We start from the raw sequence: 21,339 nt of genomic DNA on the forward strand, positions 1-21,339 counted from the left end.
AATATTGACAATATTCTCTACTGTGCAGGACCGTGGTGGAGAGGCAAAAGGATAGCGTAGCACAGAGCCCTTATTCCAGTTCCTGGCATAAAGTAAGCTCGCTTTAAATGTCAACCTCCTTCCTCGCCTCCTTTAAAATGACAGAGGTTATAGGAAGATAATCCAAAACGAGAAGCTTAAGCAAGTAAATATAATATTTCTTTTTCATTTTTTTTCGAGCCTCTTGGATAGTCCTGACATCTGCAATACCATTTATGTCCACCTTATGTGAGTTAACATAAAATTCCCTGGAAAAAATGCTGTATTGTGATCAATAAATATCTCCCAGATGTCTACAAGGGTACAATGTAGCGTGAGGTTCTGGGTGAAGCTGAAGATGGATTTGAGCACTGCGTCAGCCTCGCCTTCTGTGTACACTAAGGATGGAAAATTAGGAAGGATACACTAACTTTCGGGTCCCTCAGGTCACAGGAGTACATTTCTGCTCCCGAGTTCCGAGGGGTCCCCTGGTGGTATCTTGAAGAACTCACAGAATTTTCCAAAGCCCTCGCTTAATTCTTGACTTCAGGTTGCTATCAAGCTGTGCCATCCTCCAAGTCCCTTAAAATAATCTACACAGATTCCACCTCCTTCATGAGCCTCCGTGGATTCCTAGCTGGAGCTGGGGGAAGCCAGGGGATGGGCAAGGCTCCAGTTTCACTGTATGGAGGAGGAGACCAAAGTCTAGAGAAGATAGAGGGCTTGCTTAAGGTCATAGAGACTGGGCTGTCTTAAGGACCCCTTGTCAATGTGAACATATTTCAGCTCCTTGAATGCCACAGGACTTTCCTGCCCCTAGGCCTTTCCTCCTGAAAGGAACTTTCTCAGTGCCAACTTGGACTCATCCTTAGGAAATGTCACTTCCTCCAGGAAGTCTTCCTTGATTGTTCCCCCCAATCCTGCTTCCAAGACTGAATACACAAATTCAACTTTCTCCTGATACTCAACATGACTATAAACTTCCAGAAGGCAGAAAGCACATCTGTCTTGTTTTGTTTTGAGAGAGAGAGAGTGGTGGGGAGGGGCAGAGGGAGAGGGAGAAAGAGAGACTCCCAAGCAGGTTCCAGGCTGAGCATGAAGCCTGATCCAGGGCTCAGTCTCACAACCCTGAGACCATGCCCCAAGCCAAAATCGAGAGTCTGGTGCTTAACTGTCTGAGCCACCCAGGAACCCATGTCTTGTTGACACCTGAATTCTTAATGTCCGCACCTTGCACGATGCAAAGTAGGCACTTAATAAATTCTTGTAGGCTGAGTGAGTTAAAGGAATTCGGTTTTCTGAACTGCTTCAGACTCTGTCCCTCCATGTCTGCCACACCCTGGTCTCAGTACTTAACGGGTTTCCTGCCAGTGGAGTGAGGGTAAGTGAGAAGCCAGACCAGGCACTCCCGCCTTCTCACTCCCTCCCTCCACGGAACCAGAGCTGCTCAGAGTTCATCTGCTTTCCATATCCGTGCTACCTGGTCAGATTTTCTCGAAAAGGGGGTCCCCGCCTTACAACAGCTTTGAAATCATTGCCACTCATGAAATGCCACATGAGAAATTTCTTTCCAGCTAAACCTCAGGAAAAGCTGGTTTGTTTTTTTACCTTAGGATAACAAACGTCACAAAACGCACATTTCCTTTTTCTCTCTGGCCACCAGGAAGTTTAGAGCTGAACCCATTAAGGGTATAAGATCACATGTTTTCTGTATCTGCATGTTAATTCACCATCCCCAAACCTCTTTGCTGTCTATTTGAGTGTGTGTGTTTTTCCAGCTTCGATCATTTTATTTATAATTTTTCTGTTTTAGGAGGCACACGTTCTATAAGCCGCTTCGAATTCTTTGTGGCATGAAACAGGCACATCAACAAACAAGCCCACAAAGAAAATCTTCATTGGATACTTCGCTGGTATTAATGTAGTCGATATTCCTGTCTTCTTCCCATTAATGATTTTCTGTTCCCCAAAGATGACAGTGCCAGTCTTCCTGGAAGTAGCAGGTGCTATGGGAGTCAGAGGGCATGTGTTCCAGATCCTATCTCTGGCACCCCCACTGTATTTCCAAGGAGGATCACACTGGTATCTGACCCTGGCAGGATGGGAGGAGTGGGCTAGATCAGGAAGGCTCTGGACGCCAAACCTGGAGGTTGAGAGGGTCTCGGGGCTAATAGGGAACCACAGCAGAATAAGGAGCAGCTGAGCAAGGTAAGGTGCTGGTGTTGTATTTCAATAACCCCCTTCTGCACTGGAGCCAGTATGGGACAGGGCCTGGGACAGAGCTTTCCTACCTGCTCCAGCTGCTTGATGGTGTTTTCTTGCTGGTTCTGGATTTTCTGTTGCTCGAGGGCGCTGGATTCCAGCTTCCAGAGCCTCTCCTTCAAGCCAGCGACACAGCTCTCTCCCAGGGAGGACAACCCCAACAGCTCCCGCTTTTGGGCCTGCAGCGTCTCCACCTCCTGCTTCAGCTGTGAGGTTTCCTGCTCTTTTTGCTGAAGAGACCAAGGCAGGTGGAGCTCCAGAGTCATGTGATCATGTGTCCCATCCACCATGGGACAACTTGCCATCCCTACCTTGGCCTAGAAACCCCGTAGGAGCCCCTGTGGGACACCAAGGGCTGCTCTCTGGGACAGCTCACACCAGTAGGGGCGGGGGCCTTTGTAGGGGAGCAACACCATGGCCCCCAGAGTTAGACCTCAAAGCGCATAAAGGCAGTGTTTGCCCATTTGTGAGCTGTGTATCTGCTGAGAGGCAAGTGACATCTCAAGGACGGCGACACTGGGGCAGTGAGGCAAGGTGTCCAAAAATGACTTGTCCAAGTTAGAAAGTCAACTCCAGGATCAAAGAACTTGGGGCTAGATCAAGAAATTGCTGAATGCCAGGCTGAGATCTCTCTTTGGGGTAGCAGGGAGAAGGATAAGGAGCAAATGAATAAAGTGCCCATGTCATATTTTAATAAAATCCCTCTGCACGGGAGCCTGCATAGGACAGGGCGCTGCCCCTGGATGAGGTGACAGGGACTCATTCTTTCCCCAGCCTCTCCTTTCTCCCAGGTGGGTACCTTGAAAGTGCTCAGATCCTCTGACAATCACTCTTCCAATGACTGTCGTCTTAAGGCACCCTGGAACCCACGACTCCAGCTGGCTGGCAGACCAGCCTACCCCTGCCACCCCACCCCACCCCACCCCACCCCAAGATTCTCTCCCTGTCACTATTTACCTTGGGTGAAAGAGGGGGGCAGGTTTCCTGGAAGCCGGCAACTAAGAGCCTAGAGGGCTCCATGCCCTTCCCATCCCTTACCTTCAACTGTTGCTGAAGCTGGCCTAGTTCCCACCGGACGCTGGTGTTCTCCTGGGTCACTTTCTCCCGAAGACCCTTCTCAAACACGGACTCCCCCAGGGCCTGGGCCAGCTGCATATCAAACCTGTTCAAGCAGAGGGCATGTCAAGGCAGTGGAGGGGGGGTCCCTGGGGCATGAAGGGCGGGCAAGGGCTGGAGAGAGGCAGTGAACTTGTCGGCAACCACGAGAGAGAGAGAGAGAGAGAGAGAGAGAGAGATATGAGAGTTTGCACTCGGTGCTTTTATCTAAGGTTGTGGATGGGCAGGAGGAAACTAGAATGTCAGAGGGCAACTTTTAGGGCTCAGATAGAGCTTCTCCAAATATAACGGAGACTTGTATAAAACACGATAAAATACATAGGTGAAAACCAGGGTAGAATAGATAACAGAACAGATAACAGGAAAAGAAGAACATACAGAATGATAGAAAAACCTCATCTATCGGGTTTTCCCATATAGGCGAAGATTCTTCAAATCTACAAGGCCCAGGCTTGGGGTCTAATAGTCACTGATGGGGGAAGGAATGGAAGTATATATTTGCACAAACAAGAGGGAGTTTATACTGTGTCTCCTACAGAAGATTGTCTGGCTTCTGCAACCATCAGCTATGTCAGAGCCCAGTGATTATTGATAAAAGGCTGGACACTAATACATTCGGTCTTGTCTTCATTTGGTTCCCCAGTGAAAAACACAGAGACTCGGCGGTCCTCTTCAGGGCCACCCTGGGAATCAAGAAATGCCTCATTTGGGGCCCACCTGCCCCTCCACAATGGTGACCACGAAGTGTGAAGCACCTCCTGGATTTGATATCATTCTATGCAGTTGCCTTGAACTTCTACCCCTCTCCCAGATGAGGAAACCAGTAGAGGACGCTCTCTACCAAGCCTCAATAAGGTATGACCTTGGTCACTTGTCCTCGGCCCACACGGAAACCCCTACGGAAAGCTCCCTGGGCATGGCCAGCCTGGCTGAACTGGGCGGCGGTTCTGGGCCCCGGCGAGAAGAAAGGCTCCCCTGTTACAAGACTATTCAATGTATCTTAACACCAGATGGTCATTCAAAGCCTCAGACTCCCAAGAGAGCCCATAATGGGAGGACAAGGGAGTCCTCCTGTTGGAAGAGCCCAGGAACTTTCTGATTGGCTGATGGTGACATCACTCAAGGCCACCTGAAAAGGGAAACATCGTGGTGGTAACAATGGTGTGGAGTCCCAGAGTGCCGGGCTCTGTGCTGGGTCTGTGTAGTAAGGATTCAGCAAGAACCTTGTGATGATATGGATTTTACAGAAGAGGAAGCTGAAGTTCAGACAGGCAGAGTGATTTGGCCCCAAATGCCAGGCAGGGTCCAGGTCTGTTGCTGTCTTAGCCAGACCCCCATCTAACTTATGGTACAGTTGGGGACAGACAGTAGGGGCTAGCCAGTGAAAGAGGGTTCCAAGGAGTCCCTCGCCTAACAGGCCACCTGATGCCAAAGAATGGCTCCTACAGAGACCTGAACTTCTGGAACACACTGACCGACAAACTGTCTGAGGCCAGATGGATTCCCACACCCACTCCACCCCACCCGAAGCAGGCCTGGGTTCTAACCTCCAGTGAGTGTGGGAGTCGGTGAGCCCAGCCCAGGCCTCACCGCAAGGAAGCAGGCTGGGAGTTCCATCGGCCCTCGGAACAGAGCTCTATGACCCATGGAGTAACCATGGCAACAAGAAGCCAAACCCAGATGGAACCACTTTGGGTGGCTGTGAACTTAGATGCCACGGTGGAGGGACAGGGAAACTATGGTGGACGTCAGTCCACCAGGGCCCAGCAAACTGAGGAGGCAGCTACCTCTATTGTTTGATTAGACTTAGAGAGATAGGAGGAAGGGTTGCTCCCTTCCAGACCTTTCCCCACTACATTTTGCGTGACTTCCCATCATTACAGCGAGGCTTCTATTGTCCATCAGCTCCCTGCTAAAATGTTGGTCCACTGAGACAGATAATGACTGCTGTTTGCAACGAGCTTCAGAACATGAATTAATGTCTGCCAGGAGATGGGAGAGGGATAGGGAGCACCACAGGACAAGTAAATCTTGGGGGGAAACAATATAAGTATAAAGAAATGGGGATTTTCCCAGGGGAGCCCTATCAGGAGGGTCTTGAGTGCCTAGAATGGAGCATTCTGCCTGAGGAGTGTCAGGGAAAGACCAGACAGATGGAATTTCCGGGTTGCAAAAACTCCATGGAAAGCTCCCATCCTCATCAAAGAGTGAAAACCCTACGCCTAACTCCTCGGAATAGGAGCAGAGGGGCACCTGGGTGGCTCAGCTGGTTAGGCATCTGCCTTCAGCTCAGGTCATAATCCTGGGATCCTGGGATCTAGCCCTGTGTCAGGCTCCCTGCTCAGCAGGGAGTCTGCTTCTCCCTCCCTTTCCCTCTGCCTCTTCCCTGCCTGTTCATTCTCTCTCTCTCTCAAATAAATAAATAAATCTTTAAAAAAATATTAAAATATTAAAATATTAAAATCTTTAAAAATATTTAAAAATATTAAAAATATTAAAAATAAAAAATATTAAATAAATAAATAAATAAATCTTTAAAAAATATTAAAAAATATTAAATTTAAAATATTTTAAAAATATTAAAAAATATTAAAATATTAATATTAAAATATTAGAACCCACAGATGAAAGCTGATATTGTCATAACTGGCAGAAACCCCAAGGGGAGCCTGGAGTTGTCTCATCTCCATTTACAGATGGGGTCTGTAAGAGTTATTCTTTTTTTTTTTTTTTAAGATTTTATTTATCTGACAGAGAGCGAGCACAAGTAGACAGAGCAGCAGGCCCAGGAAGAGGGAGAAGCAGGCTCCCTCTCAACCAGAGAGCCCAACATGGGGCTCAATCCCAAGACTCTGGGATCATGACCTGAGCCAAAGGTAGGTGCTTAACCGACTGAGCCACCCAGGTGCCCCTATAGAAGCTATTCTTCAGCAATAAGTCCAAGAACTCCTTAGGAACCTCAGTCTTTCTCTGGCCTCGAGAGGAGATACCATTTGACAAGGTCACACCGGACATGGCCAAGGTAGGACAAAGCCATTTTCCCCACCACAAGGACAAGATTCAGGCGAGTCCCCAGGAACATGAAAAAGGAAACAGAGTCAGATATCAATAAAAGATTAAAGAAACCTCTCTTGTTTTGGAAGGCCGTTGCTAACAACACCCTCAAAGATCTTTTTCTTTTTTTTCACATGAAGAAGCCGGCTCAGAAAAGCTCCAAGTGAGAGAAATAATATTTAATTACACAGACCAAGTTCAAAATTTATGCCACTCCCATGAAAATATAATTCAGCTTGCCCCTTCTTGAATCTCTCGTAACATTTTTCCGAATTTTCTTCCCAGGCTGTCTAAAAGAGGCTGTATCTCATCTCTTTGTCTCCTATGAAGTCTCCATTGGAGGTCATCTAACTCAAAACGGGACCCCTGAACACCACGAACTACCCTCACCCAGCAAGCGGAAGGGCTTCCAACACAGCAAGGGTGTCCAGGCATAAAAGAGCTCGGGCACTGAGGTTTTGCAGACGGATGCTCCTGGGTCCCCGTCTAGGTTCTACCATTTGGGGAGCATGGGAACCAGAGTGCAGCTTCAAGATGGGCATCATGTTCATGCACAAGGCTCCATCTGTCTGTGCCAGAGCTGCTCACGTGATCTGAGAGCTGAGGCCCTAACTGCCGAGGGCAGTGAGTAGATTTTTGGCCTCCCCGTTCTGTGGCCCCGTGTCCTACAATGGGGCAAGAATCGGACCATATCATTTAGTCCTCACCGGTATGGGGTGTTCTGCTCCCTGACCCGAGGATGAGAAACTGAGGCTCAAGGGGTTGAATGATTTATCCAAGGTCAGACAACCGGAAAAGGGCATGGTGAGGTCTTAAACTGGGGTAGCGTGACATCAGGGCTCGCTCCTCCAACCATCATGCTAGGGTGTCCTCCCCCTCCATAACCAACTCCTCACTTGATAAACAGGGATGTTGAGGCCCCGAGAGGCCAAGAAAGCTCCCCAAGGTCACGTGGCTGACTGGGTAACAGGAAGGAATCACTTCCTGCTGCATATGTGGGGGAATCTTACAGGAATAAGATGGGAGTGGTGGGGAGGATATTAAGGGCCAGACAAGGGCATTAGGCCTTGTGGATGAGGAGCCCTGATGGAAGGGAGGGGGCCTAAGGAGGAGAACCTGGAGACCCCGAAAGACCCCCGCATCAATGCAGCCCACCCCACAGCCCCCACGATGGGAGTGTCATGCAACTCACTTCTTCTGCTTCTTCTCAAGCTCGTGATTTCGGCTCTGCTGGTTCTCCAGCTGGAGGCGGGTGTCCTCCAGGTCACAGGTCAGATAGTGGCACTTCCTCTTGTGCTGGTGGACCATTTTCTTGGCCCCCTCGTAGGCGCTCTGCAGCTCCGCGAGCTGTGGGAGTCACAGAAAGAATTACCCCGCTGGGTCTGCACTTGAACGGACTTTCTACTTTGTACTTCAAGCAGCTGCCATCACTATGGTGAGTGTGGTGGAGAGAACAGGTGCTAGGGCCAGAGAGACCCGGACAGGACCACTTTCTGCCTGTGTCTCCGCAAGGAAGCTGCTTCTCTGACCCTGTCTGCTCAGGGGGAAGGTGGGGGCGGGGGCGATTGCATCCAACTCTTGGGGTCGTGTTTAAATTGCCTCCATAATCATTCTGCCAAAGTGTCCACAGATTCTACCCAAGCCCTGCCTCAACATGACAGCCCCGTGAGCTTGCAGTATTAATACCCTCCTCCATGGGCTTCATCTCCGAGCCATGTGGAGATTAGCCAAGAAGCAGTCAAAATGGTACATCTCGAGGCTCTGCCCAGGAACCCCAAGAGACAGTCTGTAAAGGTTCAGGCCGTAAATGGCACTTTCGACGGCCCGAATTACACAGCAATACACATAACCGTAAACAAACAGAAAAGCAAAGCCTCTCGCCTCTTCCTCCAGGAAAAGCCCTCCCAAATGTCCTAGTTTAAATCTGGGAGAGAGGACAACTCAGCACACTTGCTTTGAAGAAATGGCCTCATTAAAGAATTTCTTTAAATAAGCAAAACTCTGAGTTAATGAAGCCTGTAATTCTAAATTCAGTATTTGAAGGCAAATGGGATGTTTTCTTATATTCTGCAGCTCAGAAAAGGTTGCAGCTGTATTACTTCTTAATGCGGCATGAATAACTCCCCCCTTCCTTGGGGAAACTGACCCGCCTTTATAATTTGTTTCTAAAGAACTCCGCTATTCCCTTGTAGTTGGGTTTATCCACAGCTCAGGATGACTTTGAGGACTACAAAATAATGTCTGGCTTGAAAGCGACCACAAAAACCATCATCAGCAGGGAGAATCCTGACCTTCCATTGTTTATAAAACCCCCATATGATCTCACCCTGGCCCCCTCTGCATGGTGGTCACATAATGCTTTTCTCTCAGTGAGGAAATACATTTAACAGCAGGACAGGCAAGTAGGACCTCAATTCTCAAGGTGCTCATCACTGATGGGGGTGGACCCAGAAGTGAGCAGATAATACATCATGATGAGGTTTATACTTGGGGACACAATTCAAGGGCACCCAACCAGTCTGTATCAGGGGAGACTTTCTGAAGGGAAGGACATATAAACTCGCATCTTAAGGACAGTTGGAGGTATCCAGGTCGGGGAAGGAGAATATTCTAGGCAAAGGTAACAGTATGTGCAAAGGCCCAGAGGTGAGGACGACTAAGGCAGTGCAAGGGAAGAGGATAGAGAGCCCAGAAATAGACTCACAGAGATACAGACATTTGATCTTTCACAAAGGGATAAAGGTGATACAATGAGCAAAATAATCTTTTCTGTAAATGATGTTGAGACAACTGGTCATCCACAAGCAAAAAAAAAAAAAAGAAGAAGAAGAAGAATCTTGACATAGACCATACACCCTTCACAAAAATTAACTTAAAATGGATCACACACCTAAAATGTAAAACTATAGGGGTGCCTGGGTGGCTCAGTGGGTTAAGCCTCTGCCTTCAGTTCAGGTCATGATCTCAGGGTCCTGGGATCAAGCCCCGCATTGGGCTCTCTGCTCGGCGGGGAGCCTGCTTCCTCCCCTCTCTCTCTGCCTGCCTCTCTGCCTACCTATGATCTCTATCAAATAAATAAATAAAATCTTTAAAAAAATAAAAAATAAAATGCAAAACTTTAAAGCTCTTGGAAGATAATTTAGATGAAAACCTACATGACCTTGGGTTTGGCAATGACTTTTTAGAGATATACACCAAAGTCATGACCCATGAAAAAAAGAATTTTTTTTTAAAGATTTTATTTATTTATTTGAGAGACAGAGATCACAAGTAGGCAGAGAGGCAGGCAGAGAGAAAGGAGAAAGCAGGCTCTCCATGGAGCAGAGAGCCCAATGCGGGGCTCGATCCCAGGACCCCGGGATCATGACCTGAGCGGAAGGCAGAGGCTTTAACCCACTGAGCCACCCAGGTGCCCCGAAAGAATTTATAAGCTGGACTTCATTAGAAGTTAAAAATTTCTGCCCCGCAAAAGACACTGTCAAGAAAATGAAAAGACAGGGGTGCCTGATTGGCTCAGTTGGTTAAATATCAGCCTTCAGTTCAGATCATGGTCCCAGGATCCTGGGATCGAGCCCCACGTTGGGGCTTCCTGCTCACTGGGAAGCCTGCTTCTCCCTCTCCCTCACCCCCACCCCCTGCTTGTGTGTTCTCTTGATTGCTCTCAAATAAATAAATAAAATCTTTTAAAAATAGAGAGAAAATGAAAAGACCAGCTATCGACTAGGAGGAAATATTTGCAAAAAACATACTGGACAGACAACTGTTCTCCAAAATATACAAAGAACACTTAAAACCCAACAAGAAAACAACTCAATTAAAAAATGGGCCAAAGACCTTAAAAGACAGTTCCGCAAAGAATAAAGACCATGAATAAGCCTACGAAAAGGTGCTCCATATCATATGGCCCAAGGGAATTGCAAATTAAAACAAGACACTACCATGCACCTATAAGAATGGCCCAAATCCAGAACACAGACAACACCAAATGCTGCCAAGGATGTAAAGCAATAGGAATTCTCGCTCAGTGCTGGTGGGGATGCAAAATGGGACAGGCACAGTGGGAGACAATTTGGCAGTTTCCTCCAAAACTAAGCATGCTCTTCCCATATGATCCAGCAATTATTCTCCTTGTGATTGACCCAGAGGAGTTGAAAGTTTCTGTCCACACGAAAACCTGCACATGGGTGTTTATTTCAGCTCACAATTGCCAAAACATGGAAGGAACCCATATGTTCTTCCACAGGTGAGTGGACACACTGTGGTCTATCCAGACCATGCAATATTCTTTAGCTATCAAGCTAGGAAAAGAGGTAGAGGAAACTTCAATGCCTACAACTAAGTGAAAGCAGCCGATCTGAAAAGGTGACATACCATATGATTCCAACTATGTGACATTCTGGAAAAGGGGAAAGTATGGAGGGATGAATCACTGAGGCAGAGGATTTTTAGGGTAGCAAAATTTCTTTTTTTTTTTAAGATTTTCTATTTATTTATTTGACACACACACACACAGAGAGAGAGAGAGAGAGAGGCAGCAAGAGAGGGAACACAAGTAGAGGTAATGATAGAGGGAGAAGCAGATTCCCCACTGAGCAGGAAGCCCGATGTGGAGCTTGATCCCAGGACCCTGGGATCATGACCTGAGCTGAAGGCAGACACTAAAGGGCTGAGCCACCCAGGTGCCCCAAACTCCTCTTTAAAACTACAATGGAGGATCCACGTCCTGACACATTTGCCTAAACCCACAGAATGTACACCAAGAGTGAACTCTACTGTAACCAATAGACTTTAGGTGATAATGAACATTAACATAGGTTCATCCATTGTATCAAGGGGGCCCCTCTGACGGGGCGTGTTGACGATGAGGGAGGCAATGGTCTAAGCAGGGAATGTACAGGAAGATACCCTCCTCTCTCTCTGGCTATAAGCTTTGAACAAGTGAATATGCTTGGATTCAGCATGCTAGAGCCACTTATGAGAGATGACTCTCCTCCCAATTCCACACAGTGCTCTCACAATGGTAGGCTGAGATTGGCCCCAGTGGAAACATTTACACCATGGAAATTGGCCATTGGTAAATGCTAGACATTGGGTGTTGTTTCAAAGGCCAAGTTACCAGCACACCACTAGTTAGAGTGTAGGCTGGTTAGAATATAGTCTAGGCATCGCTGGAGACCATTCAAAACAGGCAAAGAGACCAAAATATCCCTATATTTGTGTAGAAAATATTAGATATGAATACCTGACATTTGTGATGTCTGGCTGCACTTTCAAGAAAGGAAGGAAAACTTCAGGATATCCGAAACACAAAGGACACAAAACAAGAACCATGATGGGTTTGGCAGCCATGGTGGGGGAGAAAGGGAGCAGCCAAAAGATTCAGAAATATCAGTAAGGATCACAGCACCATGGCTGGGTTTGAATGCTCAGACAGAGACAAGAGACAAAGCCTTGGGACTAAGGAAGGTGGAGGTTGGAAAGAAGACCCCTGCATTAAGTCATGACCCTCAGAAAGCTGCCCCTCGGGGTAAAGGGGGCAGGAAAAGCTCCACCCACTGGTCTGGAAAGGAGTCAGAAGGCCTGGTGCCAGGCTGGCTCTGGATGGATGAGAACATGTTCCCCTAAGAAATTAAAACCCTAGGTTTGTGCCTCAGGTGGGTTGAGAGCTCAAATTGGCACTTTGCCCTTGTTGCCAAAGTCTGCAATGGAGAGAATTTTTCAGACTCTCAAAGGCTGCTGCAGGAGACAGAGCAAAAATACTCCTTCTAGAGAAACACACCCACAACCCTACAAACATAGAACTGCCATGAAAATCAATACAACATTTTTTTCAGGTTTAAAAGCAAGAGCTAAAATAACTAAACAAAAAATTAAAAATAGAGCTACCCTATTGCACCACTGGGTATTTACCCCAAAGACACAGATGTAATGAAAGGAAGACCCACATGCTCCCCAATGTTCATAGCAGCATTGTCCACAGTTGCCAAACTGTGGAAAGAGAAGAGATGCCCTTCAACAGACAAATGGATAAAGAAGATATGGTCCATGTATACTATGGAGTATTATGCAGCCATCAGAAAGGATGAATACCCAACTTTTGCATCAACATGGATGGGAGTGGAGGAGATTATGCTGAGTGAAATAAGTCAAGCAGAGAAAGTCAATTATCATATGGTTTCACTTACTTGTGGAACATAAGGAATGACATGGAGGACATTAGGAGAAGGAAAGGAAAATTGAAGGGGGGAAATCAAAGGTGGGGGGATGAACCATGAAAGACTGGACTCCGAGAAACAAACTGGGGGTTTTAGAGGGGAGGGTTGGGGAATGGGTGAGCCTGATGGTGGGTATTAAGGAGGGCACAGATTGCATGGAGCACTGGGTATGGTACAGAAACAGTGAATCTTGGAACACTGCATCAAAAACTAATGATGTATTTTATGGTGACTAATACAACACCATTAAAAAAAGAAAAAATAATAAAATAACTAAACACACAAAATTCACCGTAAGAGTCAGAGGAAGAAAAAGGAACATTCCATCACACAGACCACCTGAAAGCCTGTGGTGCGGGAGAAAGAGGCATGTTGATGATGAGCTCACAGTCAAAATTTACAAAACACTGAAGGAAACAGTCCACCCTGAGAGTCAGCGTAATGTGCAGTAACAGCACAGTCTGAAAGAGGCTGAAAGATCTCTTGGCTGCTGTGGGGCAGGTAGGTGAGGGGAGAAGCTGGAGGCAGGGAGACCAAGTAGGAGGCTGTTGCTCTGATCTAGATGAGAGATGGAGGTGGGAGATTAGAGGCAAAGGAAATGGATAAGATTGGACGATTCTAAGGGCATATGGCAATCATTCTATAGAGGAGAAAGATCTGAGGCCCAAGGTCCAAGGTTCTTTATTCTAGAGTATTCTTTCCCCATGTACAACACCCACATATGGACAAAATGTTTCTCATCTTCCACAGTGACCAGCATTTGGAGTGGAGGTGGAAAAACATGAAATGGGGGTGCCCTCTTTCTCCCTCCCCAGGTTCAGCCAATACCTTGAACCGTGCTGCTAAGAACCTCCCCAGTCTGGCCCTTTGCGGACCCAGACCTGCTACAACCTCTTACCTTCTGCTCCAGCTCTTTCCTGGATGTCAGCTCTGAGTCCAACCTCTCCTCAAATTGCTGCAGACGCTTCCTGAGGAACTCGTTCTCCATCTGAGCACAGTCGAAGCGCATCTGCCATTCATCTGCTATTTAACAAAGTCGGGGGTGGGAGGAGGCAGGAGGGGAGGTTAGGTGAATGAGGATGGTTCTCTCACACTATCTTAGCTCTTTGCACTTAATTTTGCAATATAGAGTTCCTGAGGCCTGACCTTGGACTTCAGGTTAAGAAATTCTGCCTTAAGTCCAAGTTAAAAAACAAAAAACAAAAAAAAATCAAAAACCTCTTCTTCCAGGCAGCCTGTCCTGACCACCTCTAGTTGTCCAAAATTATTGCCTGCTTACTATTCTAAGTGCTGTTGCTTTATACTGTTTAATTTCTCTACAAGCATACACATACTTTTCTTTTTCCAAGGAAATTCCACAACCATCTCTTCTGGAGAGCTATTTCAGTCATTTTGTAGATTCTCAACACCCTCTAGAAGCATCCACAACACACAGAAGTTTCCCCCATACATGTTGATACAAGTTCACCAATTGGAATCATCTTTCTGGCCAACCACATTGGGTGACAGTATGTAAGCAATGACTACTGGTTAAATTAATTAACAAATAAATCAAAGAACAATAATTAAAGGGTAATGAATAAAGGGCAATCAATGCATAGCAACAGGGACATTGGTCCTAAGATATCTCTATGAGATAAGAGAACAATCCCTTGATTCAGTAAAAATCTTAAAAAAAAATCACTTGCTGGTATGATGAAAACTACTTGAATAGAAGGGGCTAGACCAAGGTTATGGTATCTTTAGATTATCTGAGTAATAGAATAATGTCCCTTAAGGTAATGGAACTGTGGGAAACATTCCACATGTGGACAGCTGAAGACAGTGACGATCCACTTCATTCATCCATCCATCCATCCATACATACATACATCTATCCATCCATCCATACATACATACATATATACATGCATTCATCCATCCATCCATCCATCATACATTGTTCCATCTACCATGCACTGAGATGCCCACTGAGCACACTGCTGCACACGAGGCACAAAGGATAATGAAACAAATAAGAAACTACACTATCTTCCAGCAGAATCTAGTACAGGAGACAAACATACAAAAAGACAACTACAACCTAGCATGATCAGATCTCTCATAAGGGAAGCTTATGGAAATCCAGAACAGAATTCAAACTCACAAAAACAGCAAACTATTTTGTTCATGATTGTGTCTGAGGGACTTACTACAATGCCTAGCATATCATAAATACTTCATAACTTTCACTGGATGGATGGATGGATACACAGATGGATGGAAGGATGGATGGATGGACGGATGGATGGACGGGTGGACACATGGATGGATGGAAGGATGGATGGATGGATGGAAGGATGGATGGAAGGGTACATGGATGGATGGAAGGATGGGTACATGGATGGATGGAAGGATGGATGGATATATGGATGGATGGATGGATGGTTGGATTGGTATATGGATGGATGGAAGGATGGGTGGATGGATGGATGGATGGAAGGATGGATGGATGGATACATGGATGGATGGAAGGATGGATGGATGGATACATGGATGGATGGAAGGATGGATGGATGGATGAGTGGGTACACGGATGGATAGATGGAAGGATGGGTGAATGCTCAGAAAGATGGTAGGACTGAAGTCTTAGAGGAGGTGACTCCAATAGGGATTCCCACATAATGAACTCAAATAGGATGATAAAATTATAAGGAGTTAGAGCTTGTTCAGGTTTCCACCAAAGTAAATAATACCATGGCAGAAAAAGAATCCTGTCTCCCCACCAGGGAAAAAAAAAAAAACACCTCAAATAGCAAACATCTGCAAAAGGAAGAGAAAGCAGAAAGCATTTGTGCAGCCTTATTCATACTCTGCGTTATGATGTACCACAGGGCGAGTGCTAGGCATGGTCAGCACAAGCAGATGAGGAAACCGTTCTCCATGCCTCAAGGCTGATTTCCACCTCCAGCATCCCTCCCAGGGGTGGGGTATGGGAGAGGCATTCTTAATCCATACATATAATTCAGCCCTTCATTATCCATTTTTCCTAGATTTATCTGACTTCCCCATGTCTACCGCAAATTTCTGGAGTGCGGGGCCCAACTAAAATCCTTCTGTTGCCCCCTCCCCTGGTGGCCTACCCAGTGCTGTCTGCACACCATAAAAGGTCCTCTCCAAACACTTCACCATGCATGGTGGAAAAACAGCCATGTTTTCAATAATTGATACTCTGGCTTGAGCCATTGAGGAGGTTGTCGTGGGCTTGCTGGGGTGTGATTAAAATGTTTTATGGCTCCTTTCAACTTTCCTATATTTTAGAAATTTTCTGTAATGAGTATGTATTGCTTTCATAATGAAAAACAAAATATTTGTGGATTTGGCTTCCTGGAATGAGCATCCACGGCTGAGAGCCTATATAGCATTGTGACTAATATGCTCGTGGGCTAAGCACACCTCCCCCTCCCTTTCAGCTCCCAGATCTTCCCAGAGAGAAACAAACTGGGCCATCAATCAGAGTCAGGATGAAACTGGGGCCCCTGCTCTCCTGGGGAACTGTGTTGTCCCACCCTGTGGGGTGTGGGTGAACCCTTTCCCACTCGCTGCTTGTACCCTCCTTCGCTGCGTGCCGTGTCCCAGAGAATCCCAAGCTCCCCTGGTAAATGCCAGCCCTGGGGGTAGCCAGGATGAGAGGAAGCCAGAGCAGAGTGAAAAGCAAATGCACTTTGCCTCTTCACCGCCTCATGACCCCTGTTCCTCTGAGTGTCCCTGACGTTTCTAGGGCACGAATCTTCTGGGGGCACCAAAAGGATGATGTCAAGGTTTTTTAAAAGTTGACAGATGCTCCGGGCATTCTTCTCACCTGACTCATTTAGACTGGGGAGAGGAGCTGACAGAGATGTCACTGTGCCTCTCGAACCATAAGACGTGGGTCTTGGGGTAACTGTGTGAGCCAGGCATTAAGCAGAAAACTTGGCTCTGTGGAGCACACCTGTCGCTGAATGATTCAGGGGCCTCATCTCCTCTCCAGTACCCCCTGAGTCCCTGACACCGCTTTTAAGTGGGGACAGGAGTAGTTTCTTCTCCAGAGTTTATAAACACAGATAACAACCCCACTATTAGTAGCATCAGCCGTTAAGAGTAAGGTAGCCATGAACGTGGCTGAACGGTTTCCATCAATCACCCCTGATGACATCCGTTCAAAAGACGAGCAAACTGAGAAGCACATTTCTTGCCCCAAAGCCACCCGCCTGGTAAGGGACAGAGTCTAGGTTCCAACCCAGCAATGCAATTTCATTGACTCCACTTTTAAAAACTGAAATGCCTTGCTCAAAATTTATATGAAAAATATTCATGTAATTCTAAAGGTGCTTTGCCATAAAACCATTTTTTTTTAAAACATTCTTAGTGTTCTTACTGAAGTGTACACGTCGTGTTGATAATTTGCTATTTGGGCTATTGGGTTCTCTGCCTCATGTCTGCTCTAGACCGGAAGTTCCGGGAGGGCTGGGCTGTGTCAGCCCCTAAAGCAGTGTCTTTAGCATAGTCAGGCTCAGTGTGTATGAATGAATGAATGAATGAATGAATGAATGAAAGAAACATAAATGTGGCATTTTCCACCCACGTCTAACCGCAGGAGTCCCTGGTCTGCTCACCTCCTCCAGTGTGGCTCCTTTCCAAGTCATTCAACTGAATTTTCTGCTGGGCTTCTTCCAACTGCTTCTGCACTTCCCCCAAATTCTTCTGGACTTGCTCATACTTGCTCTGGAAGAAAGACCTCAATGTATCAAACTGGAGCGCGATAGAGTCTGGGCCTGGCTGTCTCCCCCCGTGACACCCCCATAGCCAGGGACTGTCTGGCCCCTGCACAGTGCTCATTCAGGGCACCTCCAACGCCAAGCCTTAGGAAGACCCAAACGTCCTCCAGGACCTTGAACATGGGAGTCTGCAAGCCAGTGTACCTTGCGCAGGCTTACCGCTGTCACACGCAGGCAGATGGCAAGGTGGGCAGGCCCAATCACTCCCAGCCACCGTGCTTGGTCACAATCACACTCCCGGGCAGCTCCCGGGGACCATTCACCTTCAGCTCCTGGACCTCCCGGCAAGCGCGCAGCCGCTCTGCCCGCTCACTCTCCAACACCTGGCAGGCCACGTCCCCTTTGAAGTGTTCGTCAGCGAGCTCCGTGGTCAAGTCAGCAATCTGGAATGGGGAGGGTTAACAACAGGGTCACTCGTGGGAGGGGGGCCACCAACACTTCTCCCCCCAGGCACCCTCCACAGGACCCCCCGGGGATAAATCACCAGCTCTCTGTGTCATGAGATGGTTAAGAGCGTGGATGGCAGAATTGTTTTGGTCTTGATGAGTGAGAATTCTTGGCCCAACACTCACCAGCGTTGTGACCGTGAACCAGGCAGGATCCCCACCCGATTCCCAGTTTTCTCAACTTTACAGAGTGGGGGATAACTTATAGAATCATTTTGAGAATTAAAGGAGATCATCCACATAAAGCTTAGCACAGGGCTGGCACATAGTAAGGGCTTGATTTAAAAAGTTGTTTTAGCAGAAAATCTCCTTACCCATCCTTCAGTGAACCATTTTGCTGGACAGACCAACAGGCTCTCCTCAGTAAGACTCACAGGTGCCCACCACATAGGAAAGCACTAAGCTACAAAACCTCTCTATGGGGACGCCGTGGGGGGGGCTCAGTCGCTTAAGCCTCCGCCTTTAGCTCAGGTCACGATCCTGGAGTCCAGGATCCAGTCTCACACTGGGTTCCCTGTTCAGTGAGGAGCCTGCTTCTCCCTCTGCCCCTTCCCACTGCTCATGTGCTGCATGCACACTCTCTCTCTCTCAAATAATGAAAGAAAGAAAAGAAAACCTCTTTATGGCTCCCCTCTACCAGGGAATGACCATTCCCTGTTGTGTGTTCCCCACCCATTTATTCCAGGTGCATTTCTGCTACAATTACTGATTAAATTACCTATTACATACACCTAAAAAAATATGACCAGGTAAGGCATTTCCATGAAAATTAGGGGGAATGCATTGGAAGAAATGAATACATGCGAGTTGCTTCTTAAAACGTTTTAAATTCTAATTCAAACATCTACTTTTTCAGATAGTTGCAGGTGCGAAAACTACAGGGAAAAAACAATTAATAAATTAGGTTTCTGTCAGCGAACTCCTTCACCATTTGCTCTGCCCTAATGAAATCAAAAGGGGAAATCACGTAGTCGTGCGTTCTGGGCATGGTCTAAGAAAGGAAGAAGTGGGTCGTGAGTCAGGCGCTCACACTCTACAGACTGTGGTCCTACCTCAGATGTACAGTGAGTTAAGGCAGTCCTGTTTCAAGGCAAAAACATAAAAACACTTATATTTTAATGAATTCCCACTTGCACCGACGTTTTTCCCGTCAACGACCAACTACAGATGCCAGATGGGTCAAGACTTCTGTGCTATTATTGTCCCAAAGTGCAGCCTTCCAGGTTCAAGGATATGCCAAAGCAATGAGGAGAGGAATGATTATAAGTGGAGTGTTTATGATGAAAAGGCTCAGAAATGACCTTACACAGAAGGATCATTCGGGAGACGGAGACTCCCTCTATGGAGGACAGTGGTTAAGAGACAGGGAAGGAAAAGGAAAAGAGGAAAAGGAGGAGGAGGAGGAGGGGGAGGAAGAGGAGGAGGAGAAGGGGGGGAGGGGGAGGAGGAGGAGGGGGAGGAGGAAGGTACAGGGTTCAAGTCCAGACACAACAACCAACATATTACGTGACCTTGGACGAACGTCTTCCTCTCTGGGGCTGTGGCCGGCGGAGCGGTAAAATGCATTGCACTGGGGAGTCTATCGTCCTTCTTGCATTCCCATCTGATGCCATAAATGTTGTACATGAAGATGTCCAAACACTTCCTTCTCACATAAGTCCCAGTGCGTGGCACCAAGAAACGACTGCGGGCTATTGTCACAGACGCTAAGTGGTCCTTCCAGCACGGAACCCAGCTGCCGCCCCAGCTAGTTCCCATCAATACCAACAGCTCACAGGTGGCCTCAAAAATCATTCCTCTGCCCCACGGAGGAGGAGGATGAAGATCTATACATTTTGACTTGGAGAAAAAAAAAGAAGTCCCCAAGATATATTGCCAACAGTGGAGAGCGGGGTCGGGGTAGGGGGATGGAGAAAAGCAAAGTTGCAGAATAGGATGTTTGGCATGTTCCCGTTTTTGTTCTGTTTGTACTTGCACTGTTATCGGGGATTTCTTTTTTCCCCCCAGAAGGGTGGGCTCACTGGGGACTCCTATTTCCTTGTAATGCATTTCTCCACTGTTGATTTTTTTTAAACCACTTTTGTAATCGGCAAAACACAAAACCAAATAAATTATCTGTTAAAAAATAGTCCCCAAAAACTGAGCTACAAAAACAAGGATGGCTGCTCCAGAGCATTCTAGGTCCCCCATCTTTTCTCCCCCTCCTCCAACCCATGGGCTTCCCATCTTGGTGACCACACCAGTGTGGGCTTAGGCTGAAATGCGCATTTCAATGGAAACAGTGGGAAGGAGGCTTAGGGGGAGCATTCCAAAGTCACATAGCAAGTGAGTGACAGAGCTGGGACTTGAGCCCAGATGCGTCCTGTCGTCCTGTCGCAAACCAGGGGCTTCCCCAGGGCGGAGCTCTCCTGGCTGTCTCTGGGGTGGGGCTTCCTGTTGCTGTTCCTTACACTGGTATCTTTAACGTGTTCTGGGGAAACACATTTGCGGTCCCCTGGGGGTGGTCCCCTGCGGTGGTCGTTAGAATGTAGAGCCCAGCCTAGGATTCCCAGAATGCCCACACCACCGCGATCTTCGGTGGGACCCAGAGATCTGGACTTCAACACGTTTCATGGTTATGCTTAAACACAACCAAGTTTAAGAATTACTGCCTTAGAAATGGCCAGAATCTCTTCCTAATCTTGGCTTCACGCTTGGCTTTAGACGGGTTAGACTGGCTTACGTACAAGGACACAGCAACGCTGGCCCTAGAGGAATGATCATTTGCAGTGAGCACTGAATATGGGCTGCAGCAACCTGGGAACGCCCCAGATCACACCCCTAACGCCCTGCCCCCCACCATCCCCGCAATCGGCATTGATCCCAAACACCAGGATTGCGTTCTCCCCACCTTAGCCAATTAGTGTGAAATTTAATTTGTTCTAATCAGCCTGAGCAAAGGGAGCACAAAATTAATTTAAGGCATTAATTTTGAGTTCTACACAACCCAAGTCTAGAGCCCAAAGGACAATTAATGCTTTCAAATTAGGGACATGACAGACGCTTTTCACAGAGACAAGTAGCCCCCGACCTTCCCCTGTCCCCACCAAACCCTCTCCCTTTCTACATTTTGGGGCCCAAGGGCTTAATCCGTAGAGGTGAGGGTTGGGCACCATGCCCAGAGCTATTAGGCAAATATAAAATGAAAACCAATTTAACGAGAGGAGAGCCTGGCTGGCAAACCCAGAAGGATCCTTGCAGATTACTCAAGGACCAATTAACTAGAAATTATTCCAAAAACCTCCCTGGATCCACCATTTAAGCCAAATCATCAGAAACTCTCTTTCTCCTTAGGGACAATGACTCCAAAGGTCTATCAAAGAGAAAGGGACAGAAATGAATGAATTTGTAGTATATTTTACATAGAGTCAAATAGAAATAATACCTATCCCT

General features: G+C 47.1%; 1 protein-coding gene across 1 annotated transcript in view; it reads right to left on the reverse strand.

Moving 5' to 3' along the window:
- MYO18B (myosin XVIIIB) overlaps positions 1-21,339 on the reverse strand; it is a gene marked incomplete at its 5' end in the record, with an annotated part of 220,584 nt that overhangs the window by 107,767 nt on the left and 91,478 nt on the right. The window contains 6 exons of the mRNA XM_080821624.1: positions 2,310-2,510; positions 3,319-3,442; positions 7,643-7,797; positions 13,564-13,688; positions 17,300-17,408; positions 17,725-17,844. Of these exons, the coding sequence (XP_080677750.1) occupies positions 2,310-2,510; positions 3,319-3,442; positions 7,643-7,797; positions 13,564-13,688; positions 17,300-17,408; positions 17,725-17,844 (834 nt within the window). The remainder of the gene's footprint in view (positions 1-2,309; positions 2,511-3,318; positions 3,443-7,642; positions 7,798-13,563; positions 13,689-17,299; positions 17,409-17,724; positions 17,845-21,339) is intronic.

This window comes from Martes martes (genome assembly GCF_963455335.1).
Source record: "Martes martes genome assembly, chromosome: 13".
Lineage (NCBI taxonomy): Eukaryota > Metazoa > Chordata > Mammalia > Carnivora > Mustelidae > Martes > Martes martes.